This window comes from Schistocerca gregaria, chromosome 1 (assembly GCF_023897955.1).
Source record: "Schistocerca gregaria isolate iqSchGreg1 chromosome 1, iqSchGreg1.2, whole genome shotgun sequence".
Lineage (NCBI taxonomy): Eukaryota > Metazoa > Arthropoda > Insecta > Orthoptera > Acrididae > Schistocerca > Schistocerca gregaria.
The window spans coordinates 523364219-523381944 of NC_064920.1; the positions used below are offsets into that span (position 1 = coordinate 523364219).

General features: G+C 42.4%; 1 protein-coding gene across 1 annotated transcript in view; it reads left to right on the top strand.

Annotated features, from left to right (window-relative positions):
• Nucleotides 1–6931: 6931 nt before the first annotated feature.
• The window catches only part of LOC126356169 (odorant receptor 43a-like), a 90401-nt gene continuing 79606 nt past the window's right edge, over nt 6932–17726 (top strand). Inside the window, exons 1-2 of the mRNA XM_050006970.1 lie at nt 6932–7186; nt 11851–12000. Of these exons, the coding sequence (XP_049862927.1) occupies nt 6932–7186; nt 11851–12000 (405 nt within the window). The remainder of the gene's footprint in view (nt 7187–11850; nt 12001–17726) is intronic.

A 17726-nucleotide genomic window follows, 5' to 3' on the forward strand; every position in this document is an offset into this window, starting at 1 on the left:
TCATCGGTTATTTTACTGCCTAGGTAGCAGAATTCCTGAACTTCGACTACTGCGAGGAAATCAATCCTGATGTTTAGTTTCTCGCTGTTCTCATTTATGCTACTTCTCATTACTTTCTTCCCATAACATATCCTGTACTCATTAGATTGTTCATTCCGTGTCAGCAGATCATGTAATTCTTCTTCACTTTCCCTCAGGATAGCAATCTCATCAGCGAATCGTATCATTAATATCATTTCACCTTCAATTTCAATTCCACTCCTGAACCTTTCTTTTATTTCCATAATTTGCTTCTTCGACGAACATATTGAACAATACCGGGGAAAGACTACATCCCTGTCTTACACCCCCTTTAACCCGAGCACTTCGTTTTTGGTCGTTCACTCTTTTTATTCCCTCTTGGCTCTTGTACATATTGTGTATTACCCGTCTGTCCCTATAGCTTATCCCCATTTTTCTCAGAATTTCGAAAATCTTGCACCATTTTATGTTATCGAAGGCATCTTCGATGTCGGCAAACCCTATGAACTTGTCTTGATTTTTCTTTAATCTTGCTTCTATTATCAACCGCAATGACAGTGTTGCCTCTCTGGTGCCCTTAAAAAGCAATACTGATCGTCATCTAGCACATCCTCAAGTTTCTTTTCCACTCTTCTGTATATTAATGTTGTCAGCAACTTGTATGCTTGAGCTGTTAAGATAACTGTGCAATAATTCTTGCACTTGTCAGTTCTTGCCGTCTTTGGAGTTGTGGGGTTGATGTCTTTCCGAAAGTCAGATGGAATGTCGCCAGAGTCATACATTTTACATACCAAAGTGAATAGTCGTTTTCTTGCCACTTCCCCCGATGATTTTCAAAATTCTGAGGTAATGTTATCTCTCTGTTCTGCATTCTTTGATCTTAAGTTCTCCAAATCTCTTTTAAATTCTGATTGTAATACAGAATCCACTATCTCTTCTAAATAGACTCCTGTTTCCTCTTCTATCACATGAAACAAATCTTCACCTCATAGAGGCTTTCATTGCATTCTTTCCACCTATCCGCTTTCTCCTATGCATTTAACAGTGGAATTCCCGTTGCACACTTAATGTTACCACCCTTGCTTTCAGTGTTATCGAAGGCTGTATTGACTTTCCTGTTCGCTGAGTCTGTCCTTCCGACAATCATTTCCTTTTCGATTTCTTCACATTTTTCATGCAGCAATTTCGTCTTATCTTCCCTGCACTTCCTGTTTATTTCATCCCTTAGCGACTTGTATTTCTGTATTCCTGTTTCCCGGGACATTTTTGTACTTCCTTCTTTCATCGATCAAATGAAGTATTTCTTCTGTTAACCATGGTTTCTTCGCAGTTAACTTCTTTGTACCTATGTTTTTCTTTCCAACTTCTGTAATGGCCCTTTTTAGAGACGCACATTACTATTCAACTATACTGGCTACTGAGCTATTCTTTATTGCTGTATATACAACCTTAGAGAACGTCAAGCATATTTCGTCATTCCTTAGTACTTCTGTATCACACTTCTATGTGTATCGATTCTTCCTGAGTAATGTCTTAACTTCAGCCTACTCTTCATGACTAGTACGAGGGTTATTCGGAAAGTAAGGAACGATGGGTCGCGAAATGGAAACCACAGTGAAAATCCGATGAAGTTTTGCACAGGTGCGTTGGGCAGTGTCTCTAGTATGCCAGTCGATCACGTTACGTCGTTCTTTCTAGTTCTGAGCACACTGGGAGCTCATAAAGGTACCTAGAACAATAGTGTCTCCCACCAAGTACGAGGACCTGGTGAGAAAGTTCGCCTGGAGCTATGAAGCCAAAACTACACGACTGTCGTGAGTTTTCTCCTTCAAGGCAATTTTCAGTCGCATTCTGCAGGGGCAATGAGGATGTTTCTACGTCGTTTTCACTTGGAAATGTTTGATTACCCACAATGTAGCCCGTAATTGTCTCCCTCTGAGTTTCATCTATGCTCGCATGAACCGCTGGCTATGAAGACAACATTTTGGCACAGACAACGAGCTGTAGGGCAGCGTAGAGAATTAGCGGAAAGCACTGGCAGCTGACCTGTAAACCGAGGGTACTGGAAAGTTGGTACAACGCTACGACAATCGTGGAAGTCGGATCGGCGACTATGGAGATAAGTGGCTGGAAGTTGTAGCTAACTGTTGCAAATGAAACAGTTTTTATTTTTCACTGTGGTTTCCATTCCGCGACCTGTCGTTCCTCACTTTCGGAACAGCCCTCGAATATTGTGATCTGAGTCTATATCAGCTCGTGAGTATGCCTTACAAAACAGTATCTCTGTCTGACCATGATGTAATCTAACGGAAACCTTCCCGTATCACCCTTTTCAAGTATACGTCCTCCTCTTGTGATTCTTGAACAGACTATTTGCTGTTACTAGCTGAAACTTGTTACAGAATCGTCTATCATCGGACAACACAAGAGACCTCCACTCCGTACTCCAATGAACTCTCACTTGACACCTCTGAAGTCGCAAACGGCAGTGCTTTGGGGTCGGTGGAACGCACGCTACAGGGCGTCTCACTCGGAGATGTCTTTGAAGTAACAGATTTGTAACAATTCGTTGTGTCACTGTGGTGCTGACTGTTGCTCAGATGGTTACTACAGATGCAGTACGATGCGCCAACGTCACACGTCGAACACGATGGTAGTGCCACGTGGCCGTACGGAGTTCGGGCCTCTTGCAACCGCACACTCTCGTGAGCACCGCTGCCAGTAGTCACGTACAGTGGCTGCGTTCCTGCCAAGTTTCTCTGCAGTATCGCAGAAGGAACACCCAGCTTCTGGTAGTCCCATTACACGAGCTTGTTCAGACTCAGTGAGGTGCTGATAATCACTTTATCTTTGTCATCTTAAAGGCATTGTTCACTAACTTCACCTCACTTCGTACAGTCTCAAAGGTAAGTAACACTCACGACCGTTACAGTGCGTATTTAAAGCTAACGTGATTTTCATCCCCATAGTGGCGCTACTAGCGCCATTCTGAACCAAGTAGAGAGAAATATGGTTAGACGTTAACTTTCAGATGTAGAAACAGGCCTACCAACTTTCGTTTATCTCGCAGAAATCTTTCTTGGTGTTGGGATTTTTTCCCCGTCAGCGCATAATTCTCAGATTTGTACTGGCAAATATGTTTGAAGCGATGGAAATGTAGACTCTGAAAGACACTTTGGTCAGAATAAATCACGAAAAAAAATCAGGAAACGTGAGGCACTGTAATTGATTTATGGGGCAACTTCTTTTATTTATAAGTACACTTTATAATCATTTGTATCTCTTCCGGTATTGCACCAATTTTTCAATCTCTGCATCTTGAAATTTGTTCAACTCGTATAGTTTTTTGCCATTATAATTATTATCCTCTGCATTTCTATTCAGTAACAACTGATTACTTTTACAGTTGTCTCACTACAACAATCCTCTCTTTGTCGGGCGTTTTACTTATATATGAAGCTCTTTTTCTCACCTTTTAATTCTTCAGTCCTCCCCCTGTCTAATAATTAATATAATGATGCTTCGTACAGGCAGTAGATAGCACACACTCATGAACCAAAACATTACGATCATCTGCTTAAGAGCGAGTTGCTCCACCTTTGGAGCGGAGTACTTCAGCAATTCTACGAGACATAGACTGTACTACTCCTTAATAGATTTTCGGTGGTATGTGCCACCATATGCGTACGCACATGTCGTACAATTCTCCTATATTCCGGCCTCTGATTTGTGGGTGCAGAGATGAGGTTTCATAGCATCACAGATTGTTCCATCTGGTTCAGATCAGGCGAATTCGGTGGCCAAGAAAATAATGTGAGTTTTTGGCGTTGTCCCATGGACAGTTCTCCTACTGAGAAATACAGTTACTGTCAAGAAAGATATTAAGCATGAAAGGATGCAAGTGATCTTCCATAATGATCATTTAATCCACAATTGACATGACACCTTCGATAACTACAACAGGTCCCGAGAAAGGTGAGGTATATGTCCCACAGAACACGATACTGTCCCCATCGGCCTGCCTTCGTGGCCCGGTGCGTTTCGAACAGCTGTTCGCCTTGAACGACACCTATCTGGACAGGACCATCAACTTGGCGTAAAAATAAACGTGTTCATCCCACTAACCGACAAGTTTCCAAATCCCGATGATACCGTGCGAACCACAGTCGTAATTGACAATGTCGTTGGATCAACATGGGAACACATACGGAGAGACAAACGTAGATACAATTGTGAAGAGACTATAAGTAACATAAGAAACACTTTAGTTGATAGACAAAAGAAAGAAGTAGAAAAATGTACAGGTAAATTCTGGAATAATAAAATACTTAGGAATGGAATAAGTAGGAAGTCTAGAGAAGCGAAGGCGTGACTACATGAAAAAGTGAATAAATCGAAAAAGAAATGATTGTCGGAAGGACTGACTCAGCATATAGAGAAGTAAACACAACCTTCGGTGAAATACAACGCAGGAGCGGCAACGTTAAGAGTGCAACGGGAACTCCACTGTTAAATGCAGAGGAGAGAGTGCATAGGTGGAAAAAACATACATTGAGAGCCTCTGTAAGAGGGAGGACTTATTTGATAACACAATAGAAGAAGAAACAGAAGTCGACAGGGAAGAGATAGGGGATCCGTAATAGAATCAGAATTTATAAGAAATAAGGTAGCAGGGATAGATAACATTCCATCGGAATTACTAATATCATTAGGGAAAATGGAAACAAAATGATTATTCACATTAGTTTGTAGAATGTGTGAGACTGGCGACATACCTTATGACTTTCGGAAACTCCACAACTCGCAACATTGCAAGAGCTGACAAATTAGAAAGTTGTCGCACAATCAATCAGCATACCTGTTGTTGTATCAAAGTTGCTGATAAGAATAATATACAGAAGAATGGAAAAGAAAATTTCGATCTATTAGATGATGATCAGGTTCGCTTTAAGAAAGGTGTGGCACCAGAGGAGAGGGTCTGATATTGCGGTTGATAATAGAGGGAAGACGGATGAGAAATCAAGACACTTTTATAGGGGTTGTAGACCTAGAAAAAGCTTTCAACGTTGTGTAATGGTGGATGATGTTGGAAGTCCTCAGAAAAGTAGGGGTCAGCTGTGGAAAGAAGTAATTTACAACATGTACAAGAGCCCATAGGGAGCAATAAGAGTGGAAGACTAAGATCAAAGTGTATGGACTGAAAAGAGTGCAAGACAGGGTTGTAGCCTTTCACCCCTGCTGTTCAATCTGTACATCGAAGAAGCAATGACGGAAGTAAAAGAAAGCTTCAAGATTGGAATTACAACTGAGAGTGAGAGGATATCAACGATAAGATTCGTTGGTGAAATTCCTGTCCTGCGTGGAAGTGAAGAATATTACAGAGTATGTTGAATGGAATGAACGGTCGAATGAGCACAGAGTATCAACGAAAGACGAAAGCAATGAGAAGCACAGAAATGAGAGCAACGAGAGACTTATCATCGTTAAATGTGATCACGAAGTGGATGAAGTTAAGGAATTCTGTTACCTAGGCAGCAAAATAAATCGTGATGGAATGAGCAAGGAGGAGATATAGAAGAATAGGACCTACAAAAAGGGCATTCTCGGCCAAGAGAAGTGTCAAACATAGGACTTAATTTGAGGAAGAAATTTCTGAGACTGTAGGGTTGGAGCACAGCATTGCATTGTAAGGGGCATGGGCTGTTGGAAAACTGGAAGCTAAGAGAACAGAAGCATCTGAAATATGGTGCAACAGAAGAGTGTTGAAAATCACGTTGGCTGATAAGGTAAGGAATGAGGAAGTTCTCCACATAATTGCGAAGAATGGAATGTACGGAAAAGCTAAGAGAACAGAAGCATCTGAAATATGATGCAACAGAAGAGTGTTGAAAATCAGGTTGACTGATAAGGTAAGGAATGAGGAAGTTCTCCACATAATTATGAAGAAAGGACTGAACGGAAAAGACTGACAAGAAGGACATCTGTTAAGACCTTAGGGAATAATTTACATGGTAGTAGAGGGAACTGTAAAGTGACAACACTGTAGAGGGAGACAGAAATTGCGATACATTCAGAAAATAATTCAGGAAGTAGGTTTCAAGTGCTACTGTGAAAGACAAAGGTTGGCACGAGAGAGGAATTCATGGTGGGCCACATCAAACGTGTCAGAAGACTGATGACTCAAAAACAAAAGTCTACTCAGAAGCTCTTGTTCAATTATATGCGCTGAATGGTGTTCTCCGAAACATTTCGGCCTTCGCCCACGTTGAACTGTGTCGTCAGGTCGGGCACAGATCGCCGCCTATCCTACCAATTGCGGAAGTCTGCGACCACCACGTTCTGTGGTGAGCCATGGCCATCTGACACATTGTCGAATGCTAGTGCTTCACATTCCTTGAATCTCTTTCCATAGCGCCTCCCGACAGTAGCAAGAGGACAGCAGACTAGATTCACTGTTTCCGTGATGTCTGTCCCCAAGCATGGAGCAATTACAATTTGCTCTTGGTCAAAGTCTCTTTTGTCAATGGATACCCGAAATTTACTGCAAGTATCGTAGCTAGAATCATTCCCCATCTATTTCGTCTCGAATTTTATTCTTTCCTTACCGCATCATGAGCCCAGAACGCTACCAAGAGTATTTAATTTTGTGGTGTGCAGTGGTGATGATGTTTTGACTAGTTGGTATATATGTATGAATTGGCCCACGTATGCTACGACTGTGAAACAGCATTGTTTGGTTAGCGATTAAAATGTTGCTGAACTACATCTTTATATGCTAATAAGCCACTTGATAAAGGGTTAGTAGAGGAAGTAATCCATTCAAGGGTGTCACTGCACAGCCATAGGGGGTCTGGACACTGCTAGCACCACAGTGGCTTTGAAGACTGTGCCTTCCTCAACAGGAGCCATCATGGAGCATCCCTCGCCGGACAGCGACTCGCTGTTGGGTCCCGGCGCCACCCTGCGGCGGCTGATGGGCCTCTGGCAGCCGAGAGGTCGTGCTGCCCGCCTCCTCAACGGACTGCTCGCTTGTATGACGCTCGCCTGCATCACATTTCTGGCGCTGTGTGTGGTCCTCAGGCTGTATATGGACCCTCCGGAAGAACTCGAGCAGATCACGCTGTGCTGCCTCGTCGCTTCTATCTGCGTTGGTTTTTTTTGCAAGGTACACTTTACTTTTAAGTCCACCATTCATGTATGTGGTTATGATTCTCATGCACGGTATACATACTTTACGATGACTACAGGAATGTTAACGCTTGAAACAAGAAATAATTAGCTGAAATTTTCAGTTACATTGATTTGCTTAGCGAACTGTTTAGTCAATAAATAACGAGAAAAGATTTTTTTGACTACAGGAACAGCCTTTGAGCACCTCCTGTGCCAAGAAGCGGCGGGTGCGTGGCTTCGTCAGAACAAGCAGAGGCTTCCTGGTTCGTGTTGACTATACACGATCGAAAAAAGAAGAGAATTAAACTCGTTCGACTCCTTTGAGATGCCCTCCAAGTAGCGCTACAACCGAACTTTGGAGGAAGTAGAGTTTTTCAAATGTTACGCGCATCTTTCTACTGGGCTGACCACTGAAAGTTATCGTGCATTTTGTGATAAATGTACTTCATTTAGACGAAGTACCTCCATGAAATCTTTATTTTTTTACTGAATGCCAATTTCACATAAGCTGTAATGGGTATAACACTAGATTTATACATCTTTCCTCGCTGCGTGCGTCTGTTTCCAGCATTTAATGCCCTGTAATATATGACAGTCGTCTGTCCATTTCTAACCAATGGCGCAGTTCTGGGTAGCAAGTTTCCACAGCTACCGTAATGGACTTGTGTCGCGGCAAGACCTGACGCTCTCCCTTTCCTCTTACAGATCAATAGCGTAGGTCAGCGATTATAACTCCAAGCCCTTCAGCTTGATTAGTAATATGTTAGGTCCTCAATGAAGGGTCGCCACTGGGTAAGATTAGTTCTCGGAAAACTGTCGATATCAGGTGTTACCTGGGTACAGAGATCGTATACCAAAATCAAGATCCTTCTAATTATGTCTCCACGAATTATGCGTAACCAGGAACTAAAGCATAGTTCTTCGTTGATCTAATCCACGCCCACATTTTCACTACTTCTTGCTCGTTCTAGATACCTTCTGCATCTTCCTCAACCTTGAAACCGCATCCGGACTACAGAAGAGCGTCGATTATCGGCTCTAGTTGAGGGATATGCATCTTCAGAAAAACGGTTTATTCGGATAAGCGAACTGTATACTTTTATTTAACAATTTACCAACAAAAGTACATGTTTTTATAATAAAATGACTCTCTTTCATTATTACAATCGCAAGTACACAGAAACGCAAGTAGTACAGCCTACTAAGCAAAAGATATGTAATACATATGCAATTTGTGTATACGGTACGCATGTATAGGATAAACGCTTAAGAATCTCCTTAATGTTGGTGTGTCTAAGCAAGTTCACTCACTTCTTCAAGGACTGATACCTGATGCTGTTCGTTTCGTTCTTGAGTTTCAAATGATCGCGAGGCAGCATCTAAAAAGGTAAACGCTTCGGAAGCAGGGCAGTCCATGTTCATCACCATTTCCTGGACCGTTAGGTGGTAGTGTTAGTCCTTGGAAAGTCGTCGGTATCAGCTATTATCTGGCTGTAGAGTTCGTATACGAGGATCAAGACCTTCTAATTCTTCTGTTGCGTTTGCTGAGGCCTCCATGTGTCCGTGACGAGGTTTACAATTTACTTATCGTACATGATTTTGTGCTCTGGACGTCTGCAACGTCGACACTCATCCATTCTTGAAAACCTTCTTCACCACATTCAGGGCAATTGAGTTCTTTTAGCATATTGATCGTTTCAGACATATCATCCTGCTTGTTATTTTCAAATAGACTTCGAGAATTTTCCGCCAAACTCAAAATTTTATTCCAGGCTTTATTCAAATTGTGTTCCTTTACACTTGCTCATCCTGCTCCTGTCATGTAGGACGCATCCTTCGAATCAATACATCTTAACAGACTTTCTTCTGCCTCCTATACTATTTCTAACAATAACTCAATCAACAATTCTTTGCCGTTATACCGTCAAAAAATCTCAATTACGCCTTGATACATGGGCTGTAGTAAAAAGGTTACCTTGGGTAGAAGAAACTTTAGTTTTAAGAAATTACCCTTTTCGTTGTCCGCCCCCGGTAGCTGAGTGATCAGCGCGACAGACTGTCAATTCAAAGGGCTCCGGTTCGATTCCCGGCTGGGTCGGAGATTTTTTCCGCTCAGGGACTAGGTGTTGTGTTGTCCTAATCACCATCATTTCATCCCCATTGACGCGCAAGTGGCCGAAGTGGCGTCAAATCGAAAGACTTGCACCAGGCGAACGGAAGGCCCTCGTCACACGACATTTCATTTTCACCCTTTTCGTTTAAATGATGCATGGGACGGTGTTGTGTGAAGTATCAGTAAAACTTTCTCTCTTTTGTCATTATTTCACTAATGAGATTTGACATTCCACAAACCGCGAAAACCGCTCTTTCATTCAGGTGCTGTTTAGTGGATGTAAACAATAGAGATCGCAGACGTCTTAACGTGTTTGAAACAACGAGATTTCTTGCTTTTACCAATGACGTCGGCTACGAGTAGCATTAGCACAAGCTAAACCAGCAAAAAGATATTTGCTTATTTTAGGACCAAGTTAGCAAATTCGCCACGTGAAGCAGGGGTTTTTCTTGGAAAATTTTTCCAATTGAGCCCAGTTAGCATTGTGAACGTTTTCCAGAGCATAATCTTGTTTCCGCAACAAATCCCTTAGTTTGATTTTGAAAGAATGAGCTACTTTAGAAGCTGCAGACAGATTCTTCCTTGTATTTGAAGCTCACGACTTACAGCGTTTTAAGCAGCCCGTACTTGCTTTCAAACTAGACGCTACTGCAAGATTTTCATTAAATGGAATTGGCTTTTTGCCTAGAACGGGCTATACTTGTGATTTTTTCTGTGTAAACCACTCGTAAACGAAGTCATCCGTGTCAGTGGCGTGCTTCATTAGACTCAAGCTCAGATATGTAATTTGTGATGCTCGTCGTTTGTAATTTTATGCCCGTAATTGTCGACTTACCGAAACTGCACCCGTTAAATAATGTGGATGGATGCAGATTCACCTGCCTGTAACCTTTTACTGATCTTCTATTTATCCCTCATACAAGGGCAACATGCTTACGTTTTTACCTTTAGGCAATTGATATCGCAACTTTATTTTACGCGGCAGATCTGACACAAGTGTCCGTAACAGAGTGTAAACGTTTAGTGTTGTCGGCAGTTCAGCATGGGTGTGCATGTGTCGGGGGGGGGGGGGGGGGGGGGGGAGGGGGGGCGTGTTGGAGGTGGAGGTGAGGTAGGATTAGGGGGCGCGCGAGAGTAACAGTAGCAACTCTTCTGTTGAGCGGTCCTTCGGTTGACCGACATTCCCATAATCGACGTTCTAGTGTGCTAGTGTGGCTCCCACTGAGACTGCCCCCTCAAATCCCATACCTCAAACCTCTCCACCTTCCAAAGCCTGAAACACATCACTAAGGTCCCTACAATACCGTATCGCGGTCGCCAGAGGTTATTATAGATTACCACTACAGTTTCAAAACTAACTTAGGTTACCACAGATTGTCATATGAAAGCATAGAGTACAGTAGATTTTCTAGCATCTTTGTCAGTTAAGGTCATATCAACGTTATCTGTACGTTAGGTGTGATGCATACCTCTTTGGAGTTTTTTTATGATCAGTATTTTAAAACCAGATGCGGTGAACCTTCTAGGAAGTGAGTGGGGATGTGTAAAGGGCTGCAGTACCTATTCAACATTTTTATCCAATTGAAACTGTCAGTGTTTAAGTGAGGTTTTATTCGAAAACTGTTGAGTCATAATGTGACCTGAGTGACGTTTTAATAAAAATGAAGAAAACTATATATACTTCTCATATAGTGTTAGAAAAAGCAGTTACCTGAAAACAAGGTAACGTACAAAAAACGCATAACAAAAATGTATCAGACATCACTTTGCTTCATTACTTCATCGACCTTACATTATACATATTTATGCCATTTATGAACTGTCTTCATATTTATCAATAATAACAGGAAAGTCTTGCCTTTGAACATGATGATGAACGTTCTATTGAGTACAAAATAACAACAGTAATCACATGTTTTGTGTTTGTGCATCTAAACTGTACTTGCATCAAAAGTAATTGCTTTTTTTACACGAAGCTGCAGAAATTACGCAATCAACTAATTAGTACTACTTATGAAATACAATCTATATTCTATAACGGGGTAGCATATAGAATGGACTAACAACGGAAGATGTGGAGTTCTAATTATGTGCAAAACAAACAACTAGACAAACAAAAAGCAAAAAGAAGTAGTTGGCTCCCAATTTCTCTCGTACACATTCATTTATGTTTCTTGTTCTACCAATGCTGTCAATACCATCGGTAATCCTAACATTTACTACGTCATTTATTTCTGTAGAAAAACTACCGAATCGTATTTTTGGTTGGGTACTTACTACTCTAGCCATCGCTAATTTCTTTATTTGTTTGTAGACGGAGAGAGTGTATTTCTAATGGTCGACCATTGTGTAGCCCTTCTAGTTGTGTCCTGTCCACCTTATCACGTTCTTGTGACCACCCTTGGCGAAGATAGCGTCCGAAGCGACGTTCCAGCGCTCACTAGTTGCAATTGTCTAGTGCGACACTGTTGACCTGTAGGGTCGCCAAGAAATTTTTTGGGTTTCACAGGAGCGGCATTAACGCTGCACGTGTTCTGTGCCCGTAGGCGTCCCTCTTCATGGCACAGGGCGGCACGCTGCGACAGACGGTGGGACTCCTGGAGGACATCAGGCTGCAGTTCTGCCGGGGAGACAACAACCAACTGACGCGCCACCGGTACCACAAGCTTTCAAACAACGTTTACTGCTACTGTCAGGTTAGCACAACAAGGGCAACCGGAAACCTCAGCTAAAGTTAACTGTGATTCTTTACGCATAATGAGTATCTAAGTCTCATGTACCACACTTTGTTTTTATGAAAGCAGGTAAGTTTTATTCAAGATTCCAATGCACCATATTATTTCACTGTCTTATGGCTAAACATAATCTCCGTTCAATACAATGGCCTATTGCTTGTATGGCCGCATGGTACCACTCTACTGGTCGACGTCTGAGAGAACTTCTTGCTGCATCTATATCCATGTACTGCTTCCCATGTAGTCGTCCTTCATTGGGCCAAGCAGACGGTTCTTTTTACTCTTTATGGTCTCCTGTTAAGTGACGAGGAACCCAACGGGTATCCACATCTGGCGGACGATTGTGTGAGCACGACCAGGAGAGACGTCCACTTCTGCAGCGAGGTTCTGGAGTATGATTCCTCCGTCACCTCGAATGAGAGTGTCCGCACGTACCAACACTGCAGAGGTCACAGCCGTGTTCGCCGGCAGGCACGCGGAAGGTCGGACAGGTTTGCGCACCTTCTTGCGGTGATGACAGACGCCTCTCCCAACGATTCACCATCCTTTTGTTCACTGCCTCTTCGTAGACACTCTGCAAGCGCCTTTGAATATCCGCGATGCTATGGTTTTCCGACAAAAGAAACTCAATGACAGCTCTATGTTTACAATGCGCTTCCGCTATAGACGCCATTTTCAAGGGCACGTTTAGCACCAACACCCATCGGGACTTCATGAAACTAGTGACTAAAGAAGGAATATTCTGCAATGTCCCACAGCAAATTTCGCATTTTTTAAATCGAAATAGGCCGAGAAAACAATTGTTTCATTGATTATTGGACGGTTCTCGTACTACAGGTTTTCAAAAATTGACAGCGTATCCAAACAAAGACACAAGTGCATCCTTAATAACAATTAAAATGATATGGGTGATGTGATAATAATGTGGTGTATCACAGTTAAGACTTCGACGTCACAGTTATGTCGCTCGCTTCCACTGTTCGACTTAACGAGGTTCATAATAAGAGTGCTTTCCAAGCTGCTCGAATGACCGGTACATTGTGGTTAGTGTCTCTTGATCGTTTTGTATGTAAGATCTCTTTTATGAAATATATTTTAAACTGTCCTTTGTAACAGACGTCAGACAGATCGTGTGAAACTTGAGACTATCAAGAATTTCACAGAGGGAACATTTTTGATGTTACATTTAACGAAGTATCTGCTACAAAACGAGGCATATTGCATGCCGTATCAAGCAGAAAAAATCTTTCGAGAATCATATGCCTCTGAAATCATTAACTAAGAGAAACAATGGAAGTAAGTCGCTTCTACTGAGGTTTATTGCAGGACTTCGTAGAAAAATATTTCTAAATTGCATTCTGATTACCATAATGTAAGAAAGAACTGCGTTAAGTGAACAACTAGCAGAAGAAAATACATCCCATGGGGTCCATCCAGCCCCGCCCTCTTGTATGTAGATGCAGAAGATATTGTTCTATGGTATCGAAGACGAAATACGGAGCATAATACAGACAATTTATTGCTATATCAGTTGTGTTTATTCGTAGAACATACCAAAGTAATGGGATACTTTTGTACTAGACGGATACACACTCGTCAATACAAACGTTGAATTTTTTTCTTTCCTTTGGGCGGACGCCGAGTGGATCCTAGGCTACTGTAAAACACAAAATATTGTTGTTGTTGTGGTGTTCACTCCAGAGACTAGATTGTTGCAGCTCTCCATGCTACTGTATTCTGTGTAAGCCTCTTCATCTCCGAATAACCACCGCAACATACATCCTTCTGAATCTGCTTAGCGTATTCATCTCTTGATCTCTCTCTACAATTTTTACCTTCCACGCTCCCCTCCAGTACTAAATTGGTGATTTCTCGATGTCTCAGTACGTGTCCTAGCAACCAATTCTCTCTTCTTGTCAAGTTGTGCCACAAATTCCTCTTCTCCCTAATTCTATTCAGTACCTCCTCATTAGTTACGTGATCTACCCATCTAATCTTCATCATTCTTCTGTAGCACCATATTTCGAAAGCTTCTTGTCTAAACTGTTTATCGCCCAAGTTTCATTTCTATACAAATACTTTCCGAAAAGACTTCCCTGACACTTGAACCTATACTCGATGTTAACATATTCCTGATCGTCAGAAACGCCTTCCTTGCCATTTGGTCCCCAAATAACAAAACGCATTTACTACTTTAAATGTCTCATTTCCTAATATAATACCTACAGTATCACCTGACTTCATTCAACTACATTACATATCTTCGTTTTGCTTTTGTTGATGTTCATCTTAAGTCCTTCTTTCAACACATTGTCCATTCCGTTCAGCTACTCTTTGCTGTCACTGACAGAATTTGAATGTCATCGGCAAAACCTCAAAGCTTTTATTTCTTCTCCAAGGATTTTATTTCCTACTCCAAATTTTTCTTTTGTTTCGTTTACTGCTTGCTCAATAAACAGATTAAATAATATGGGTGATAGGCTACAACACTGTCTCACTCCCTTCTCAACCACTGCTTCCCTTTCATGCCCCCGAGTCTTATGACCGCCATCTCGTTTCTGTACAAACTGTAAATAGGTTTTCGCTCCCTGCATTTTACCCCTGTCACCTTCAGAATCTGAAAAAGAGTATTCCAGTAAACATTGTCAAATGCTTTCTTAAGTCTACAAATGCTGTAAACGTAGGTTTGCCTTGCTTTAACCTATCTTCTAAGATAAGTCGTAGGGTCAGTATTGTCTCACGTGTTCTACCGTTTCTACGGAATCCGAACTGATCTTCTCTGAGGTCAGCTTCTTCCTGTTTTTCCATTCGTCGGTAAAGAATTCGTGTTAGTATTTTACAACCGTGACTTATTAAACTGATAGTTCGGTAATTTTCATACCTGCCAACACCTGGGATTGGAATTATTATATACTTCTTGAAGTTTGAAGGTTTTTCTCCTGTCTCATACATCCTGCTCTTCAGATGGAAGAGTTTTGTCAAGGCTGGCTCTTCCAGGGCTGTCAGTAGTTCTAATGGAATGTTGTCTACTCCCGGGGCCTTGTTTCGCCTTAGGTCTTTCAGTGCTCTGTCAAATTCTTCCCGCATTGTGGTACATTAGCCCACTTTATTACAACATAGGTAAGATGAATTTCTCAACTTTGTACATACCACTTGCACAGGAATCTCATGAGTATTCACAGCTGTGTCTGAACATAAACGTACCACTTGAAGCAAACAAAACACAAGTCTCTCACTTAGAGTTCAGCTGACAATAACATTCATAGAGAGTCCCGCCTAAATCATTGATCATTCAGGTGGGATTCTGTAGTCTTAGTCGAAGATCGCGGACTGAGCTGAGGGGTACCGCGCTCGCCAGTTTCGGCGGAGCTAAGCCGCTGCTGATCATTCGTGGATGTATGTGGCTTTTAGCGACTATCTTGTACTGAGATTGCTTTGCGGGCACCTCATTCTTCGGACGACGCCACATATACTGTCTCATTCTTTTCTTAGCTATCGAGTTGTTTGTGGATGTGTGTTGTGGGGTACTGTAATAAGTACTAATACAGGAAGGTGTAGTGTTTGATTCCTTGGTGATGAGGGGGAGGGTGAGAGGGGGAACCTTGTCCCGGTGCATAACCTATCCCTCTGAAAGAACACCTGATACTCTTTGAATATTCCCATTCGACTGGCAAGCTATCATATCGTGTCACATATTCTCGATCTATGAGACACTGTGTAGGCTGTCTGATCAAAAGTATTCTGAACGCTGTACCCCGTCGTCATATCATATACTTTAATTATAAATTTAAAACCTACGTTTCAACCTTATTACAACGGACTCCCTCAGGGCAAGACTAGTTTTGAGAGAGGAAAGATGTGTCAACAAGTCTTATTTTTGAAACTTTAGTGGCCCTAGAATATAACAGGCACGTGATGAAAGAAGTTTCAGCGTGGGAAAGAAGCTATTGGTGAACTAGCCGGTTTGTCAGTGGTTGGCGACAGTCCACAAATCAACACACAGCTTCTGGTGGGCACGTTTTCTTCCTGGTGTGCGTGGAAATGCACTGATGGTTCCCTTGTAACTACTTGTTTAGGATGACGTGTCCCTGTCAGGTGAGGGTTCTGCCTTGCAACCACTCCCGGCCGTTTGGACTGGGATAGCTAGTAAACAGGGCGCCGGAAGTTTGCAGCCGTCCTCTCTATTGATGTTATTAGGCTACTTGATAATTTCAGTCGCTCCCGAATTTTTCATTGGCGCATCCACGACTTTTCGGCCAGAACACTGGCTTCCTTGAACAATATTGGCTGTCCACAGTCACCGTGGTGTTCCGCCGTCGCCGATATATTATGCTGTGCTAATATCACAAAGCATTCATGTTCTGCTCCTCATGTGCGAATTTGTCTCCGTATCTTCCCTATGTAGCCACCTTCGAACTCACAATATAGTTAATTAACTTCTGCATATTTAGCTTGTTAACTGCATCCTACGGCGGACCTATCATCTTGTGGATCCTATGGCTGCTGCGGGAAATCAGTTTGAAACCTCATCGGCGGAGGACGTTGCATAGCTGTACACTGACTACCTTCCCGTATGGTAAGTGCACTAGCCGATGCTTCTCTTCATTGCCCTCTTCTCCTATTTATTTCGGTTAGCTTTGGTCGTCTTTCTTATAACGTTGTTGTCATAACCGTTGGAACGGAACGTTTTCTATAGCTTCCTTAATTCGTCCTTGATGTTGCTAGTATTACTTATCCAATGGCCATGGGCAGGCGGCGTGAACACTTCTGAGCTGACTGATGGCGTTTCTCAGCGTGCAGGTATCGATTTGTGAGGATTGGTTTCCCGTATACTTTGTGTTCTAGTGAAACATGTGCAGTTCTATATATCTCCACGTTCAAAAATGGCAACTATCCGTTGTTTTCGGTTTCGTGGGAGACCTGTATATTATTACGCACGCTGTTTAAATGCCGAAGGATACTTCCCAACTCCGCCTCCCTCGGTAGCCATATATCATCTACACACCGTAGCCAGCAACGAGAGTGTAACGCTGCTGAAACTAGAGCCGTTGGCTCAAAAGCTTCCACGAATGTGTCCGGAGTAACTGGGCAGAGGGGGGAGCCCATTACCACTCTATCTACTTGCTCGTAATATTTTCCCCGCCAGGTAAAGTACGTTGATGATAGGCCTTTATTTTTTGAGTCGTCAATCTTCTGACTGGTTTCACGCGGTCCTCCACGAGCTCCTATCCTGTGCCAACATCTTCATCTCAGAGTATCAATTAGAACCTATGTCCTCAGTTATTTGTAGGGTGTATTGCATTCTCTGTTTTTCCGCTCTACAGCTCCTTCTAGTACCATGGAAGCTACTTCGTGGTGTCATAACAGATGTCCTTCCTTCCCTTCCAACAGCCGGTGTGGCCGTGCGGTTCTAGGTGCTTCAGTCTGGAACCGCGTGACCTCTACGGTCGCAGGTTCGAATCCTGTCTCGGGCATGGATGTGTGTGATGTCCTTAAGTTAGTTAGGTTTAAGTAGTTCTAAGTTCTAGGATACTGATGACCACAGATGTCAAGTCCCTTAGTGCTCAGAGCCATTTGAACCATTTGAACCTTCCTGTCCCATTTCCTTGTCAGACTCCGCAAAAAATAAAAATAAAAATAAATGTTCAAATGTGTGTGAAATCTTATGGGACTTAACCGCTAAGGTC